Raw genomic sequence first — 18,261 nt, 5'->3', positions numbered from 1 at the left:
AAGCGGACCTGACCTAGGGAGGATTTTATATGGGGTTTATTTTTTAGCAATTCGACAGAGACACAACTTTAAAATTTGATCTAATTCGGTTTTATCGGGGGGGGAATGTATTTATGTTTTGTTTTAAATATGTTGTGCGCCGCCCTGAGTCCCGTCGGGAGAAGGGCGGCATATAAATCAAATTAAATAAATAAATAAAATAAATAAATAAAAACAGATTTTCACACCCACCAAGGTGGCCAACATCTTGAGATCTTTGACCTTCCTTTGTGAACACCCCTGAATCAATACAACCTTTTGCTTTGCTTGTGATAATATCTATGTCTTTTCTCCACTTTTATGCATAAACAAAAGTCATGGAGTCCAAAGATGATAAAAAAAATTCTGGGCAATCATCATCAGAAGATAAAAAATCCAAAGATCAGTCCAATGAAGAGAAAAAAAGTAAGGAGTCCAACGCAGAGGACAAAAAGCCTAGTGAGAATCCCACGGAGAATGAGGAAGCCAAAGAAGCTGATAGCCACGCAGTAAGGCAAAATTATCATTTGTTTCATGCACTTTCCCTTTTAATTCCAGAGACTCTGGTTCCTTCCAGGGCTGTTTTTATAATTATCCCATTTTTTCATAAAGCAATTGCAGATTAATTCTAGAATAAAAGCCTGGGGGCCATGCAAATTTTCTCCCAATAGAAGAGAATATTGGTAGCTCGAGGTTGAACTGTTGCGTTCTTGACAGCACTGAGGTTGGTGGTTGGCTTGTAGGCATCTCATTACCCAACTTGGCACCATCATCAGTGCCAGTAGATGTGGGGTTGGCTGCTGGTTTATATGGAGCAGCTGCCAGTTTTCGTGGGTGTGTAGTTTGTACCCTGAAGGAGAAAACTAGATTCCCAAACTAGATCTGTCCTGGATGATGATGATCTAATAATATACAGGTAGTCCTCGGTTATCCATTCAGTCATCATTCAAACAGCACTGAATGAGGTCTTAGTTGGATCCTTGGATTCTGGCCACTGCAGTGTCGTTGAATTGCACTGGTCCTGCCTTCCCATAATTATGATTTTCCAAATTCCTACAAGCAAAGTCAATGGGGAAGCCAGCAGGAAGTCACAAGTCATGGTTACAGGAAGTCTTCGCTTAACAACGGCAACCAGACTGCCGGCATTGCCTTTGCACTTGACGTTGCACTTTATGGCCGGTCCCAATTTCTGTCAAAGGTTATATATTAGAATTGATTGTACGTTATTCCGGGCAATCCAGTGTATGTAGCAACAGAAGAGCCCCATGCAATTGGATCCAATTCCTTTAAAAATGTCTCTTTGTCGGGGAAAAAGTTCCATGTCATTGTTCTTATTATTTGGAGCTCTGTTTGCATTGCACTAAAGCACTCCAAGCGGACCGCTACTTTTGTTCAAGACAATCCTGTGAGGTAGGCCAGGCTGAGCAAATTGGAATCACCTGAGACCCTCTTTCAGCCTTCCTGAAGCCCTGGACCTCCTCAGGATCACTCAGGGGTCAGCACCCGCCGGGACTGCCTGAAAAAAAATATCTGAATTTTAAAAAAATTCTTGAGGAAAAGTCTTTCCACAGGAGCCCTGAGGCATCGCTACGCCACTAGCGTAGCGAAGCGGCTTCTGAGCCAGCCGGTGCCCAACTTGTGCCCCTTTACGTCAGCGGCGTAGCCCAGGCTCTGCTCAGGCGGGCTTTTCCTCGCGGCGGGCGGGAGAAGACCGCCGAGGAGGGCGTGGCCGCGTTTGCTCTCGCCCCGCCCCTTGATTCCCCGCCGCGCGCCGATTGGTCGTCCCTCACCGGCCGCCGAGGCTCCGTCCAGACGTTTCTAGAGCCTGTCGTGACGTCACGGTGGCGGCGTTCCAGAAAGTTCGCGGCGGTCCCTATAAAAGCGCCGCAGCCGGTCGGCGCCGCGCCAGGATCGAGTGATCGGGGCGGGTGGAGAGGGCGTTGAGCCCGGCCGGCGAAGGTGAGACTCGGGGGTGCCCCGAGCGGTGATCGGGCAGGCGAAGCTGCGGAGGGAAAAAGACCTCAAATCTGTGGCGTCATTAAATGGAATAGAATCTTGGACTACAAATCCCATCATCCGCCACTTGTTGCATCCTTTCCCCTGGCTCGGCCAGCCCCGATCGCCCTCTCCCTTCAGGATGGGCCGAGGGTGATGGGAGGTGCGGTTAACCGGGTGGGTGAGCGGCCGAGGATCATGGGATTTGTAGATCAAGGAGCTGGGGGGGGGGTGAGGCAGGAGGAGGAGGAGGGGGAATCGTGCTGGTCTGGGCGAGGATCGTGGGAGTTGCAGTCCAAAACGAGGGGCAGCGAGGGAGGTTTTACACTGGGGATGATGGAGCTTCTAGTCCAAACAGTTTTTTTAAAAAAAAATAATAAAGTTGGAAGGGACCTTGGAGGTCTTCTAGTCCAACCCCCTGCTTTTGAGGTGCTCTGGCTGGGGATCATGGGAGTTGTAAAGCTCTGGGAAGAGATGGGCAGGCAGAGAGGTCAGTTATGTTGGTATCAGTTAGTTGGCAAAATTGGGGGGTTTCCTTTTGCCCACAATTGCAATTCCAGATGGGGAAATCAAATAATTGGGCTGCTTCCCTGGGGGGGGGGTCTGAAAGCCCCCCAACTCCCCAGGAGGCCTTCATTGGAAGGGCAAGAATATTAATAGGACCAGGCTGTAATATTAATAAATCCAGGATTGGGGAGAAATCCAAAAGGGGAGTGATAAGAAAAATCCTTAATCCTTCCTGCTGCCGTTGGACTTGATCGGGATAAACTCTGGATCTTTAGGAAGAAAAAGGGGGGAAGCCTGGAAAAAGCGAAGGGGCTCCCTGAAAAAAGCTGAGGATTCGTAACTGGTCCATAGGATGGCTGGAAAGGAATCCCCGTTCAGCAGCCCCTTGAGCCTGCTTTATTATTATGTATTGTTTATTCAATTTATCTGCAAACCACCCAGTATCCCATTTATTTGGAATAAAGCGGGCTGTGTGTGTGTGCATTGTGATAAACTAGCTGATCAAAAATAATCCAGATTTTTTTGGTTATACAGTGTTGGTGCATAACTAGTTGTTATTAATAAGCACTTGTGACTGTCCATAGGGCTGAAAAGCTGTGCACCTGTCATTTTCCATGGCCTTGTGTTGTTGTGGGGGAAAATAGAAGTATTGGATGTCTTTGGCTGCCTTGAGTAATTTTTAAAAATAATAAGGTGAGGTATAAATAAATCTTTAGAGCTTAGGTGTGGTGTGTGTATATGCTTGCCCTTGCTGGTTATTGTGTGATTTAGTTAACTTTATGAAACTATTGAGCCATAAATGCAAGAACTGACTCTGCTCACACATCCCCTCCAAGCGGGCGCTCATTTTTGCTTTTAGGCATCCAGATCAGGAGTTGATTTTTTTTTGGTCCCAGTTTCAACAGCAAGATAAGTTATTTGAGATGAGCAAGTTGGCTTCGCTCCTGGAACAATGCATAACAGGGAAAGAGGCCACCCGTGAAGGGATGATTATTTATGCAAGGAATTGTTAATTTGTTGAAGGTTGCTTAAAGAAAATATAAAACACGGATTTTCCCGTTGAGACCAAGACTGGGGTGTTCAACCTTGGAAACTTTAGGACCTGTGGACTTCAACTCCCAGAATTCCCCAGCCATCTTCAGGTTGCCAAAGTTGGATACCCCGATCTAGACCGGGTTAAAAACATACCAGAAAAATAGATATCTGTGTGTGAGAACAAAGGGGAAAAATGCCCTGCCAGTAAATAAAAAGAATATTGAAATATTGATGCTGAGGCATTGAATGAATGGTTGATTTGTTTCTCTCACTCTCTTAGGCAACCATGGTGAAGGAAACCGGTTATTACGACACTCTGGGTGTGAAACCCAATGCCACCTCCGATGAAATTAAGCGTGCCTACCGCAAGTTAGCATTGAAGTACCATCCTGATAAGAACCCCAGCGAGGGCGAGCGGGTATGAGCTGAAGTTACATGGGGGAGACACTTTGGGGGCAACTTTAGCACCCAGGACCTAAATGTGCCTTTGCCGTGTAATCTGTATAATCGACTGACTGCATCTCCAGTTGTAGCAAGAAGAGGCACAGTTCACACACACACACACACACACAAATACAAATGCTACTGACAGAAGAGAATATTTGTAGCTCAGGGTTGAATGGTGGGGTCCTTGGTACTCTCTGAGTTTGGTGGTTTTCTGGCAGATGTTTCATGACCCAACCAAGTAACGTCATCAGTGCTAGAAGGAAATGCAAACCCCACTTATTTCTAGCACTAATGATGTTACCTAGTTGGGTCATGAAATGAGACAAGCTCAGAGAGCAGCACGAATGCCAACATTGCTACTATTAATGCTTTCAGGATGGACCTCTGTTTGCATGGGAAAATCACCCTACTCTAACTCTTGCCTTGGATACTACACAGAATTATAAGGTCCTGTAAAGCAGAGGTCCCCAACCTTTTGGGCACCAGGGACCGATTCCGTGGAGAGAAGTTTTTCTGCGGACCGGAGGGTGCATGGTTTTGTGTGCTGCCTGCATCCTGCAGATGAGGTTTTGCTTGTTTGCATGGACCGGTTGCTGGCATGCCATGGCCCGGTACCGGTCCACGGACCAGGGGTTGGGGACCCCTGCTGTAAAATGTGACATCATGTGACTGCACTGACATAACAACAGCAGCTGCAGCAGTGTCCATTGCAATTGGGAGGCAAATCCTGTTTGCGACTTCCTGCTGGCTTCCCCAATGACTTTGCTTTTGGGAAACCGGCACTGAAGGTCACAAACGGCAGTGATGTTACTGCAAGCACCACAGCAGTCACAGCTGCAAGGAGCAGTCATAAGTCCCCTCATTTAGTGCCACTGTAAGTTTGGTCATTCCACAAGGTCGTTTCCTGCTGACTTTGGCTCTGGGAAGTTATCTCGCCTGGCAAGTCTGGTATTCAGGTACTGACGGCAACCAGGACTTCTGTCATTAAGCAGTGCAGCCACAAATCCCAGTCCCAAACAATAAGCCGATATTAAAAAATTAACTGTTGGTTCTCTCTATTGATCATCCCGCTTAGTACTGATGGAGTTTGGAGTACATCTGTTTTTCCCATCCTTGAGAACTTTCCTGAGACATCCTACTGGCTGAAAAATAATGTTGTTCTATTATGAAATTATCCTTTATTATCAAACTGTTGAGCTTTACATTTGACCAAAAAGCAGGCAGTAATTATTTTTAAATAACTGGGTGTAGTCAGCGTTAAACAATTTTTCCTGGAAACCTGCTTTAAATATCTAGTAAGTTTAAAAGAGTATTTTCATTTGTTTCCTATGTCTGAGATACTAAAGAGTCTGGCTTAGCTCTAAAAGGACTGGTGGGAAAGCAGCAAGTATGACTAACATACATTCAAGCTTCATTGCAGTGCACTGTAGAGGGGAAAAGCTAATTGATGTGAATGCTCAGTTATGCATGAACTTTTAATTTAAGAAAGCGAGTCGTAACATGCTGGTGTTGGGTCACAAAATAATTTGAGGGGGGATTATTTTTAGCAACAATACGTGTGACACTTCTGTATGAGCAAAAAGCTGTTAATTCAAATTAATAAAATCTATCAAACTTGTCACGTGCATATTTTCATTTCAGCACTGATTAAAATGGCCTTTCTCTCTGGAAATGGTAGTTTATTTGTACTTTGGCAGGGAACGTTTAAGAAACATTTGGTACTTTGCTGGAGTCCCAAACGCAACATCCAGTTTCTTTGGATTATAAATAAAACAGTGGTTGACTGCAGTTTTGCTGCACCATAGTGTAGCATCCTTTGTGGTCACAGCTTGCGATGCATGGCTGTGCCGTGATACAAAGCTGCATCACCTGTCCCTCTGAGGTTGCAGCTTCATCATGTATATTAACTTGAAATAATCCCACTAAATTCAAGAGTTTATTTTTGAGCAAAGGCGCCTCATGCAAAAGCGTTGAGTTCAGTCTTTTCCCCGGGTGGACACGCCAAATTTGAAGGAAATGCTGACATGTTTATTATCTCCAAAGAATTAGGACAATGCACTGATTGAAACCTAGAAAAGGGAATCTTTGAGGCTGGGAGGATGAAAGCTATTTCATAGAACTGCTTTAGCCAGTTCTTTTACCTTTTCTCATACAGGATGTGTTTTCTGTAATGCAAATGTCACTCAACACTGCATAAGAATAGTCTGACTTAATAGCCTTCCATTTTGTGTATAAATTTAGTCACAAATTTTTGAGGTGTGGGATCTGAAGTGTTGATAACTCGCCAACTTGAAATGCTTCAATCATCCCCCCCCCCCCCAAATTAAAAGCATTGTATATCCAGGGCCATCGCATGAGGAAAGTTGCAGGTGATAATGAAATCATCCTAGCTTGATTAGGTCCACTATCTATCTACTTAGATGGTATATTTATAGCTACAGAAGCAGTGAAAAATTCATAATAAAGAATCAGGAGAAAGATAAAAAAATTCTTATGGACAGAAAAAGGAACATCTTTTGTTTTGAAGTAGGGGTAGGCACTGCTCAAAGAGTAAGAAAAAGGGGTTAAGATTGAAAGTTCAGTTCTGCCAATATATTTTATATAACTAAGAGGAGCTGATGGCATTAGAGAAAATAAGCTGCAATTTGGAATCTTCTCCCAGGCAAATCATTCTGTCCAACCAAACAACATTTCCTATGTTAGCAAAAAGCTGCACTTAACATAGTGTCCTTGGTAGGGGCTGTACAGGAGCCAAACTTGTGCATACATCTTCCCACTTGCTGGATTTCTTTCTAGCTACTGGTATCAGACATGAGATGTGGAATGCAAACGGGGTGGGTGGGGTGGGGTGTCTAAAATCCAAGAGGCTTCCCTTGACCATTGACAAGGTTCCTAGGCTCCACTTCCCTTATAACTAAGACGCAGAACAAGAGAAAAAGGATGTGAAGAGGGGACGTAGGAATTACTAATTGTGAGATACAAGTAGAGTATTTGCTGTAGGGAGAAACTGCAGGGAAGGGCCCCAAACCTGTTAACACCCTTGGCTTTAAAGTTGAGGAACAGAACAGGAGCCCAGAGCTTCATTTTGTGCTGCATAAGTAAACGGAGAAAGTAAAAGATGAGCTCGTACCTTGGTCAGTTATTGTCCACTCAAAGTCTGCACTGGATGGAAGTACTGTGCCTCTAAATCTACTGTGTTATCTCTGCAGACACAAACACACAACTGTGTACACACATGGACTTGAGTGGAGGTGGACAGGCAAAGATCTGTCGGCATCAGCTCCAGAATCTGTTACCCATCTTTTTATTTTTATGGTGGCTTCCAAATAAGAGCATTCACTTTAAAAATGAAGAACCCGCACTCTGGACCACCTGAAACTGGGCAGAAGGCACCCCCTCTAAAATGTTAAAAAACAATTCTGGCTTGGAACGGTGTTTAACATTTTAGAGGGTGCAAACAAGGTTACCTTGATATTTAAACCAGTAGGCCTGTTTTGGGATTGACACTACCACTATATATTCTCCATCTGAAAATTGGGGTATTAACTCTGAGTTTTCAGCATGCGTAGCCAGGACTCTGAGCACCACAAATAGGCACTTTAGGAAACATTCCAGTGAACGTATTGACTGCTGATCTGAAATCTATACCTTTTTAAAAATCTGAAATGTGGCTGGTGTGCTATTCTCGTGTATAGATGTTCAGGCATTTTTTTTTTAAAGTTAGTTTCCCCTGTGTGCTAGCCAATTAATTCAGAAGGTCTCTTTCTCTCCTTAGTTTAAGCTCATTTCCCAGGCTTACGAGGTCCTGTCGGATCCAAAGAAGAGAGATCTCTATGATCAGGGTGGCGAACAAGCCATTAAAGAAGGGGGCTTAAGTGGTGGCAATTTCTCCTCGCCCATGGACATCTTCGACATGTTCTTTGGAGGAGGAGGCCGGATGAATCGAGAAAGAAGAGGTAGGGGCTTGGGTTTTTTCCGTTGCCTTGCCTCAGTTCAAGCATTTGAGGGAAACTGGAGAGGTCAAGAGCTCCTAACGCCTTCAAAGAGTAATTTTTTACAGCAAACCTGCTTTGATAACAAGTGATTTATTCAGAGTCAAGTAGTTTGTGGGTGTGGGGGGGGAGAGAATTGCAAAGCTGAATACTGTTAGTACAGGGATCTCCAACCTTGGCAACTTTTACAACTTGCAGACTTCAACTCCCAGACCTCTGCTGTAATAAATTCGTAGCGGTTTGGTTTTCTGTCTGAATAATTGAAAATTCTGCACATTTTCAGAGTTAGTGAGCTCCCCTAGGAATTTGTGTAGGGGGGGGGGGGGAGGACATGAGTTTTGCAGTTTAAATCCTGCTTGAGAAGGTTGACTGAGAGACGAGCGAAGGCACTCCTTTTGGAAAACAATTTGGGAGGTAAATTTTATTTCAATGTCAGCCGTGGGGCAATAATTGTAATTGTCCGACTTTTCTACAAAGGGTGGGGGCTGCCTTATTAGCTGTGCCAGTAGCTCTGCTGAAAAACTCGAAAGGCACCTTGGATATTGTTAACTGTCTGCACTTATGTTATCAGGTAAAAATGTTGTCCATCAGTTGAGTATCACACTGGAAGACTTGTACATGGGAGCCACAAGAAAACTAGCACTTCAGAAGAATATTATCTGTGACAAGTGCAAAGGTAATAATTTCTCGATTAGATGACTGCAGGAACGGAGTACAAAAGTTGGACCCATCTCGGGAATTTTAGAAACTGCTCTTGCCTTCTTGACCGAAAATGCTGATCATTTCATACAATGTATTTTAAGACACCAGCTGTCTTTGAAGTAAAGCAGATTTTGTGGAAATGGTGACTCACCAAAAGTGTTTAATCCAACCACAGAAATAGGTCACCAGTCTATATTTGTGTTAGATTCATCTCACGGAGATTGCCCTGAACTAATATCCCGAATGAAATCTGCTGGGGTATTTATTTTTCCTCTGCTTCAATCTGGCTTTTTCAGAGGCCGTTGGAAAGCTAGACTAGTAACAGAATGTTGCCATTAAAAAGAAGCATTAACAAAAATAAATCTGTTTAGAAACTGGACTATGGTGTTCACGTGAGCTGCCCTGGTTTGTGAAATTTCATACTGTCCTCTTAATGAGAGGATTTCCACCCGGCTTTTCAGAACCATTTGCAAATATGAGAAAGATAAGTTTTGCTTAATAGTTTGGTTGAGTGCCCTACACGAATAAATTTGATAGGTCAAATTACATGATTTTTGGAGGGGGGGAGAACGCATAAAAATATTGTTTGTTTTATTAAAAAAAGAGGATAACTATAGACTGAAATGCAGACAGCTGGAGTACAATTCACTCCACTGAATGACAGGTGTAATGCAATCTTAATCCTGTTCTCAGTGTCTGCTGGGAACTGCACGTTGCTGAGATTAGTGTTCAGTTTGGAGAGTTGAACCAAAACTTATTTTGTGTATGTGTGGTTTGTGTGTTACTCATTTGTGTGTGTGTGTGTGTGTGTGTGTGTGTGTGTGTGTATTTCTTCCAAGGTTACGGTGGGAAAAAAGGGGCTGTAGAAAAATGTCCCACCTGCAAAGGGCGAGGTGTGCAGGTGCTGGTCCAGCAGATCGGACCCGGCATGGTCCAGCAGATTCAGACCGTGTGTCCAGACTGCAAAGGCCAAGGAGAACGGATAAATCCCAAGGACAGGTGTACCAACTGCAATGGCAACAAGGTGGTCAGGGAGAAAAAAATCATCGAGATCCACATTGATAAAGGTAAGAGTTGGAAATGGACGAGAGGGCGTGGGAGACGGCTGTGCAGCTCAGTTATTCTTGTGAACCTCAGAGGCTAAGTCTTGGTCACCCTAAGTAGCAGGACTTTGAAACCCAGGAGACAGGGCCTGTTGTTCTGTGAGAAGTCACCTTTTTAAGTGGTAAAACTGCACCTCTGTGGTGAAAGGCTGTTCTTACGTTCTTCGGAACTAAATTTTGGTTGCTCATAATAATTTCAGCATAGGCCAAGCCATGGGCTCCTCGTTTCCTCTTCAATCACAAGTTTCTGAAATTAATTTTAGGATTAGAACATGTACACAGAGATAAATACATGAATAAAAGTTTGAAGGTGTGCTGAATTGTAATTGCATAAACATTCCCGATCATTGGAAGTACATCCCATAGAAATATCTTGCTGTGATCAAGGCTTCTCTCCCCCCCCTTTTCTCTCCCCCTCTCCTTTGTTTTCTAGGTATGAAAGATGGCCAGAAGCTAGTATTTCATGGAGAAGGTGATCAAGAACCTGACCTAGAACCGGGAGATGTCATTATCGTACTCGATCAAAAAGATCACTCCGTGTTTCAGAGGAGAGGCAACGACTTAGTTATGAAAATGAAAATCCAGCTGACAGAGGCATTGTGCGGCTTTAAGAAGACCGTTGAAACGCTGGATGACAGGGTCCTTTTAATCTCCTCCAAACCAGGTAAGCTTGGCCTTTTGGGTGCGTTTGTGTATGGGTGTGTGTGTAAGTGTAGAACAGATGACACGAAGCTGGCAGGAATGGCCAACACTCCAGAAGATAGGCTTAAGATACAGGAGGATCTGGACAGACTTGAACACTGGGCGCTATCTAACAAAATGAAATTCAATGGTGAAAAAAGTAAGGTTCTACATTTAGGCAAGAAAAACCAAATGTACAGGTATAGTATAGGGGGTACCTTGCTCAATAGTAGTAACTGTGAGAGGGACCTCGGAGTCCTAGTGGACAATCACTTACATATGAGCCAGCAGTGTGCTGCAGCTGCCAAAAAAGCCAACACTGTGCTGGGCTGCATCAACAGAGGGATAGAATCAAGATCACGTGAAGTATTAATACCACTTTACAATGCCTTGGTAAGGCCATACTTGGAATACTGCATCCAGTTTTGGTCACCGCGATGTAAAAAAGATGCTGAGACTCTAGAAAGAGTACAGAGAAGAGCAACAAAGATGATTAGGGGACTGGAGGCTAAAGCATATAAGGAACAGCTGCTGGAATTGGGAATGTCTAGTTTAATGAAGAGAAGAGCGAGGGGGGACATGATAGCAGTGTTCCAATATCTCAGGGGCTGCCCCAAAGAAGAGGGAGTCAACTTATTCTCCAAAGCGCCTGAAGGCAGGACAAGAAGCAACAGGTGGAAACTCATCAAGGAGAGAAGCAACCTAGAACTAAGGAGAGATTTCCTGACAGTGAGGACAATTATCAGTGGAACAACCTGCCTCCAGAAGCTCTGAATGCTCCAACACTGGAAGTTTTTAAGAAGAGACTGGACAGCCATTTGTCTGAAATGGTATAGGGTTTCCTGCCTGAGCAGGGGGTTGGACTAGATGACCTCCAAGGTCCCTTCCAACTTTATTAATTTATTATTATTATGGATCATCGCACAGTCAGCCAGATGTTCAGACTGGATTTGGCATTTTGTCTACCTATCGAGTCCTTACCCAGGACCTGGGATAGGCAGATGTGGATGTTTGATGGTATTACAGATATCGTCGCAGGATGGAAAGGTATTATTATTATTATTATTATTATTATTATTATTATTATCCATTACATTTTATCTTCCAACAGGCGAAGTGATCAAGCACGGAGACATCAAGTGCATCGTAAATGAAGGAATGCCGATTTATAAATCTCCCTTGGAAAAAGGTTCCTTGATAATACAGTTTCTGGTAAGCAAGGCGGTTCCTTTTCCTTTTTTAAAAAAAATGATTACTTAACGCCGGCGTGGAAGGTGAACTGATAGAGCAACTAAAATTTGGGTTTTGTGCCTTTAATTATCTGGGCCTGCTATAAATTCCTGCTGAACTCGGAATTGGTGAGGGAACGTGACAGTTTTCGATAGCTGTGAATAGAAACACTTCGCTGCATAAACAAAAGCCACATTTTTACCAGATTTAGTTTCGAATGATCGGTGATGGAGTTTATACGTGATGAACCTCCGGGCTGCTTGTTTGTGGGGCGTAGCCTGTGGTTTCAAATCTATCCAGTTTTAATGGTTTCTTCAATAGAAACGAACCCTTTACGGCTTTGCACGAGTGAGTCAGACCTGTGGCAAGCCAGGGCACGTGCTTGACTCGAGTTCGAATCCTCTCTTCCTCTCCCAGGTTGCCTTCCCTGAGCATCACTGGCTTTCCAACGATCAGCTCCCTCTCTTAGAAGCTCTGCTCCCTCCCAGGGAGGCAGTGACAGTTTCCGAAGATATGGATCAAGTGGAGCTGGCAGAATTTGATCCCAAGGAGCGGACGTACCGGAACCACGGCGAAGCCTACGAAGAGGACGATGAAGGCCCAAGAACGGGGGTCCAGTGCCAGACCTCGTGAACCGAGCGGTCCCGGCACATGAACTTGTCAGAGAACTTGAGGAATCGTCGCTGAGCTCCGAGGCTTGCCGAGTTCGGCGCGACGAATGGCTGTATATTAGTTCATATTTCATATTTATGTGTTCATGTTGTAAAAAAAGAAATGGATCTGCGTAACTTGAAACCCAAATGTGCTGCTGTTCAATTTAAATAAGCTCCCCCCCCCCTCCATTTACACTAAAAAAGTAACCGTTCCAATCCTGTGGTTTTCTGGCTGTCTGGGGCTACGAAGAATGCTTGCTGGGGATTAAACCGGGACTGATCAAGAGAGCGGAGTGTTTGAGAAACATGCATGTAAAGATTTTCCCCAGCAGTAGTTACTTGAAACATTGCCACATCACCTTAACAAGACTGTCTAGATTATTTAATAGATATTTTATCAAATAAAATATCAGGACCATTTTTTTTGTGTGTGAAAACTCTTCATGGTTACTCTGGATGGGAATTGTGTGATTATTTCTGTGGGGGAACCTCACGGAAAGAGTTTGGAGCGGTACTTCACACATAGGAGCGGAGCCCGATTCCGCTTAGCTTTGTGAGGTCATCGACGGGCAAATGCTTTAGAGAGGTTTACACCACTTTGGAATGCAATACTGTTAAGTCTGCAAAACAACCAACGGTGCCGGGAGGAAAACACTGAATTGCTGCTCAGATGCCACAGCAGGGGTTTATTTAGCTTTAAAACAATAAAAAAAAACAAAACAGCAAAGCGCCCACCTAGATAATTTTCAGATTCCCATCTATAAGATTTTTCAAAGAGTATCAAAATATTTTTCAGACAACCGACCTCAATAGCTCTCGCAAGCAGAAATCTTTTTATACAGGACAATCATAAACGTGTATTTCTTGATCGTCCCCAACAGAGACAATTTTTGAGCCGTTCCCATTGTACTGCACGCCCCAGACCTGTGGGTGGGAGAGAAGGTCCCCGGCAGGTTAGAGAGGAGGAGAGCCGGTGATTGGCTATCCCAAAGGGCAGCCCCAGCCTCCATCTCCCTTACCTGGTCTTGATGGTCAAAGAAGGTGTGGACGCAGGTCCTGGAAGGCACGTCCCAAACTTTGACCGTTTTGTCTGATGAGCTAGGATTGAAAAAAGGGTTGTTGCCTCGCTTAATTCCAGGACTCCCGTATCTGATTGAGTCCGGCTACGGCTGCTTATAAAGTTATGTGCTCTTAAGAAAGTACTGATTTGGTTTCTATCCTGCCTTTTGTACAATAAAAGTTATTGCTTGGTAGATGTGGATGATAAATCTAGCAAGGGCCAATTTTAGAAAGATCGCTTCCTTCCCTTCTTCCTTCCTTCGCTCTTATTTTCTCTTTTCTTCCTCCTATTCCTCCATCTTCCTTCATTCCTTTCCTCATCTTCCTTCTCCCCCTCTTATTTTCTCTTTCCCTCCCATTCCTCCCTCCATTTTCCTTTCATCCTTCCTTTCCTCATCTTTCTTCTCCCCTCTTCCTTCCCTTTATTGTTTTCTCTTTCCCTCCTCCCACTCCTCCCTCCATCTTTGTGCCTTCCTTCCCTCCCTCCCTCCCTCTTCCCCCAAATCTGTTACAATTGTGGACAGAATATATATTGCTCTACTTACCTGGAAACAAAATGGGTATCATCAGGGCAAAAGGCTACATTTAATACCCAAGATCCGTGGCCACTCAGAGTGCCTGCCAAGTTGGCATGCTGTCTGTGAATTCAAAAACAGATTCTGGGTTAGAGAAAACATCTTAAAATGATTTTCAGGCTCTTGCACAGAACGCCCCCAAGATCCTTCTAATAAAAGAGGTAGGAACGGACAAGCCCAAACTAACAAGCTATCAATGACAGCTTGTAACCACAGGTAGACTTTTGAGATAGGAGAGAGAGAAAGTGCAACTTCTTGCAAGATCTTCTTAACATACATGCCCATTTCAGGAGTGTTAATTCCTTGGATTCAGAAAACTCAGGAGTCAGGAAGTGGAAATACAAAGGAGGAACAGCAAATAGAGCTGGCTGGAGGATTTATTGAGAAGGGAACAGTAGATAGTGGATTCAACAAAGGCATCACTCACACATCATATATCTTGATGTAGCCATCATCTGACGCAGTCACAAGCAACTGAGAGTCTGGAGAAAACGTCAAGGAACGGATAGGCATGGCGTGACCTGAAGCGCAAGAGATAATCACTTTCTATCTTTGGCTGCTTGAAATGTAATTTGCATCTTGCTCTATAAAATCAGCTGAACTACTTCCCAAAAAAGTTTGCCAAGGGAAGATCCTGCTGGCATTCTCTCTCTAATATTAATATATATATATATATATATATATATATATATATATATATATATATATATATATATATATATATATATCCTCAGAAATTCCAAACCTCACCTTCCAACGTGTGGAGAAGTTTCCCGGTTGCAATATCAAAAATATTGATAATCCCATCGATAGCTCCGCTGGCTAGATATTTTCCATCTGGACTCTAATAAAACAGTCAGAAACAAGTACTGAACCCTGCCCTCTTCCCTTATACCACAAGAAGCCAAGATATTCACACAACACACTAGTCCTCTTCACCTTTTTGCATTTACACAGTATGAAATTTGCTGACTGACCTTGGTTACATTTTGGTTTTAGTCAGCTTGAAAATCCAGATAGAATTATTTGCAGTTCATATTGTTCAAATGGCCTACATGGGGTATTAAGTCACACCCAATTAAGTATGTTTTGTGAATCCACCTACCAGCTAGAATGCAGAAGAGAAACGACTCATACCTAAACTTGGGATCACACAACGTAGCAAGGTAAGTATGGATGCTACCTATCTAATCAGCACATGGGACTTTAGGAAGGATTTCAATGAAAGAAAAATCAGTTGTGGACCTATTAAAAGCGCAAAATACATCCGTCCTGATTTAGATCACACTGCTACATCCAATGAGGAAGAACTAATGGAGACACATCTGTAAATCCCATTTAGGTGGGCTGGATTGATGGTTGACAAAAATACATCACTACTGTGACGTCAGCAGAATTTGAATGTTTCTGGATTCTGGTATAGATTTTTACCCTGGTTCCAAACACCAAAAAAAATGCAGTCAATTTATTTCTCTCTCTTAAATTGATGTGCTCCAATTATGAAGGGAAAAGAGGACGGATTTATTTGGAAAATATTTTACGGTACAGACACCTTCCCAACAGTCCCTCTCTCTTCCCTCAGCACTGCTGATGAAACCATTATAATTCAGCGCAAAGTATGAGAGTGATTATACCAGGTGAAAATACACGCTTATTACAAGACAAATCAAGCATCTTACATAGGCGATACTTAGGATGAATTTCCCTCGAGTGTCCAAGGAATATTCCTTTTTTCCAGTCTCAACGCCAAATATGTTGACTTTTCCGATGTGGCTTCCGGTTGCCACATACTGGGAATCGGGAGAAAAAGCCAGCGACCAAGCATCAACTGCACAAAAGGAAGAGAACAGAACTGTGAGATATCCAGTAATGAGTAAGTACATTTATTTCTGTTGTGCAACATTTGAACGCAGGTCTGGCAAGGAAGCAAATCATGTTCTGAATAAGCAAGCCAGAATTAGTGAAGTTATATTCAGCTATTTTAATGAAGCTATATTCAGACTAAGCGTGATTAGTCACGATTAACGTTAATTGGATCTGGGTTATGAGTTCATTGTCTCAATGTGGGCTGTGAATACACATCCCAAAGGTCCTTTTTTTTCCCAAAAGGCAACTGGACTTTCTTGGTTTTTTCTTTGAAAACGTTTCACTTCTCATCCAGGAAGCTTCAGAAATAGACACGGTCCAATTGTCTTTCGGACAGCCATCACCAGATAATTGAGAATCTCCATAGACTGTGAATATACCGTTGTTCACTGTCCTTTTAGTTATTTACTTATAAATAAATAAAAATATTAAAACATTCACTGTCATAACAAAGTCAGCCATAACCTTTCATCTACTCATTAAAATGGATACGCCACAAGCAAATGACATTTGCTCAGTTCCCAGTGATGGGTTGAACATTACCTGGCCCAGCATCTATTGACTTGATCTGTTTGCCAGTGTCCAAGTCCCAAATGCGGATGTGAGCATCTAATGAGCTGGACGCAGCAACTGTGCCTGTGTGACTAATGTCCACAGAAACGACACCCAGCTGATGACCTTCTAAGGTCCACTTGAGGTCCAGCTTCTCGTCATTCCTTGGAAAAACAAAAAGAAAGCATTTTTTCCCTAAAAAAGAATAAGTCGTACACCTATCAATAGTTTTCCATGTGGTGTATCTAGCAAGGCTTCCTAAAATTTCATTCTTGATACATACTCAGCTCCCAAATCACGTTTTCCTCCCAAACCTGGAGGAACACCACAGGTAGTCCTTGACTTACAGCCATTATTGAGCCCAGAATTATGGTGTTAAGTCATGACAGTGATTAGAGAAGCAACCTAGAACTAAGGAGAGATTTCCTGACGGTGAGAACAATTAACCAGTGGAACAACCTGCCTCCAGAAGCGGTGAATGCTCCAACACTGGAAGTTTTTAAGAAGAGACTGGACAGCCATTTGTCCGAAATCTAGATGACCTTGGAGGTCATCTAGTCCAACCAGAGGGTTGGACTAGATGACCTCCAAGGTCCCTTCCAACACCATCATCATCATTATTATTATTAAGCACATCGCCCTGTGAGCCCACCTGATTTTACAGAGGTTGTTAAGCAAACACTGTAATCACTGAGCAAATGCTACAGTCATCAAGCAAACACATTTTCGCCACTGGGTGCTTTTGGCCAGAAATTGGCAAAAAAAATAAATACCAAAAATCACAGTCATGTGACTGCAGGACATTGTGAATAGCTGTAAACGAGATCTGGTTGCCAAGCACACCAAATGCAAATCCCGTGATCTCAGGGTGTGTTTGTGTGCGCCTTTGTGTAAGGCTATCAGAACTTTGAAAACAGGTCATAAATCGTACTGGGCAGATCCATGAGAACTTCCAGTAGTCTCTAAGTGACAGGTTGTTAAATGAGGAATAATAATAATAATGATGATGATGATGATGATGAAAGGGACCTTGGAGGTCATCTAGTCCAACCCCCGCTCAGGTAGGAAACCCTATACCATTTCGGACAAATGGCTGCCCAGTCTCTTCTTAAAAACTTCCAGCGTTGGATCATTCACGGCTTCTGGAGGCAGGCTGTTCCACTGGTTAATTGTTGTCACTGTCAGGAAGTTTCTCCTTAATTCTAGGTTGCTTCTCTCCTTGGTTAGTTTCCACCCGTTGCTTCTTGTCCTGCCTTCAGGCGCTTTGGAGAATAGCTTGGCTCCTTCTTCTTTGGGGCAGCCCCTCAGATACTGGAAGACTGCTATCATGTCCCTCCTCGTCCTTCTCTTCATTAAACTAGACATACCCAATTCCAGCAACCGTTCCTTATATGTTTTAACCTCCAGTCCCCACGTTACCTGCACATGCTTCTCTTACTTGTTTAAGGACAGCTTTGCACACCTATAAACTACACAGCATTTTTAGAAAATCTCCTGGAATTTACCATTTCCAGACTTTCACCAGGTCATCCAGAGAGCCTGAGATTACGGTCTCCGAGCCGTCGTTTCTGTTTTTGCCCCAAGCAACCGACCAAATTGCATCGTCGTGCGCTAAGGAAAAAAAAAAGATGACTTCCAAGAAACAGGTTCTACTGAGCAAAGCCAGCCTCACCAACAAGAAACTTGAAAAACCCTCCACAAGGGAATTCCAGGCTTTGATGATTCGATTCTTTGGGGATCCTGACCCTTCCCCAGTCATCGCCCAGCTAGTCTGGTGAACCACACCTTCTACCTGTGGAAAGCAAATCTGGCTTGACCCTGCCCACATGTTAAGGGTCCCTTCTCT

General features: G+C 43.5%; 2 protein-coding genes across 5 annotated transcripts in view; one reads left to right on the top strand and one right to left on the bottom strand.

The window, feature by feature from the left end:
* Window positions 1-1,954: 1,954 nt before the first annotated feature.
* Window positions 1,955-12,756, top strand: DNAJA4 (DnaJ heat shock protein family (Hsp40) member A4). The gene is made up of 8 exons (XM_015816334.1): window positions 1,955-1,977; window positions 3,836-3,973; window positions 7,778-7,958; window positions 8,566-8,670; window positions 9,536-9,763; window positions 10,233-10,463; window positions 11,592-11,692; window positions 12,128-12,756. The coding sequence occupies exons 2-8, from the start codon at window positions 3,842-3,844 to the stop codon at window positions 12,341-12,343; spliced, it is 1,194 nt and encodes a 397-aa protein (XP_015671820.1). The 5' UTR covers window positions 1,955-1,977; window positions 3,836-3,841; the 3' UTR covers window positions 12,344-12,756.
* A 269-nt stretch (window positions 12,757-13,025) lies between these two features.
* Window positions 13,026-18,261, bottom strand: part of WDR61 (WD repeat domain 61) — a 6,763-nt gene continuing 1,527 nt past the window's right edge. For all 4 annotated transcript variants that reach the window (XM_015816297.2, XM_015816314.2, XM_015816305.1 and 1 more), the window contains exons 4-11: window positions 17,921-18,026; window positions 16,407-16,579; window positions 15,677-15,825; window positions 14,748-14,841; window positions 14,425-14,518; window positions 13,968-14,060; window positions 13,383-13,461; window positions 13,026-13,287 (exon numbers count right to left, since the gene is read on the bottom strand). In XM_015816297.2, coding sequence (XP_015671783.1) covers window positions 13,198-13,287; window positions 13,383-13,461; window positions 13,968-14,060; window positions 14,425-14,518; window positions 14,748-14,841; window positions 15,677-15,825; window positions 16,407-16,579; window positions 17,921-18,026 — 878 coding nt within the window. In that variant the 3' untranslated portion in view covers window positions 13,026-13,197. The remainder of the gene's footprint in view (window positions 13,288-13,382; window positions 13,462-13,967; window positions 14,061-14,424; window positions 14,519-14,747; window positions 14,842-15,676; window positions 15,826-16,406; window positions 16,580-17,920; window positions 18,027-18,261) is intronic.

The sequence above is a fragment of the Protobothrops mucrosquamatus genome, unplaced genomic scaffold (assembly GCF_001527695.2).
Source record: "Protobothrops mucrosquamatus isolate PMUCROS unplaced genomic scaffold, P.Mucros_1.0 scaffold_112, whole genome shotgun sequence".
NCBI classification, from domain to species: Eukaryota; Metazoa; Chordata; class Lepidosauria; order Squamata; family Viperidae; genus Protobothrops; species Protobothrops mucrosquamatus.
The sequence above is the reverse complement of the archived record's forward strand: the minus strand, read 5'-3'. Positions and strand labels throughout refer to the sequence as shown.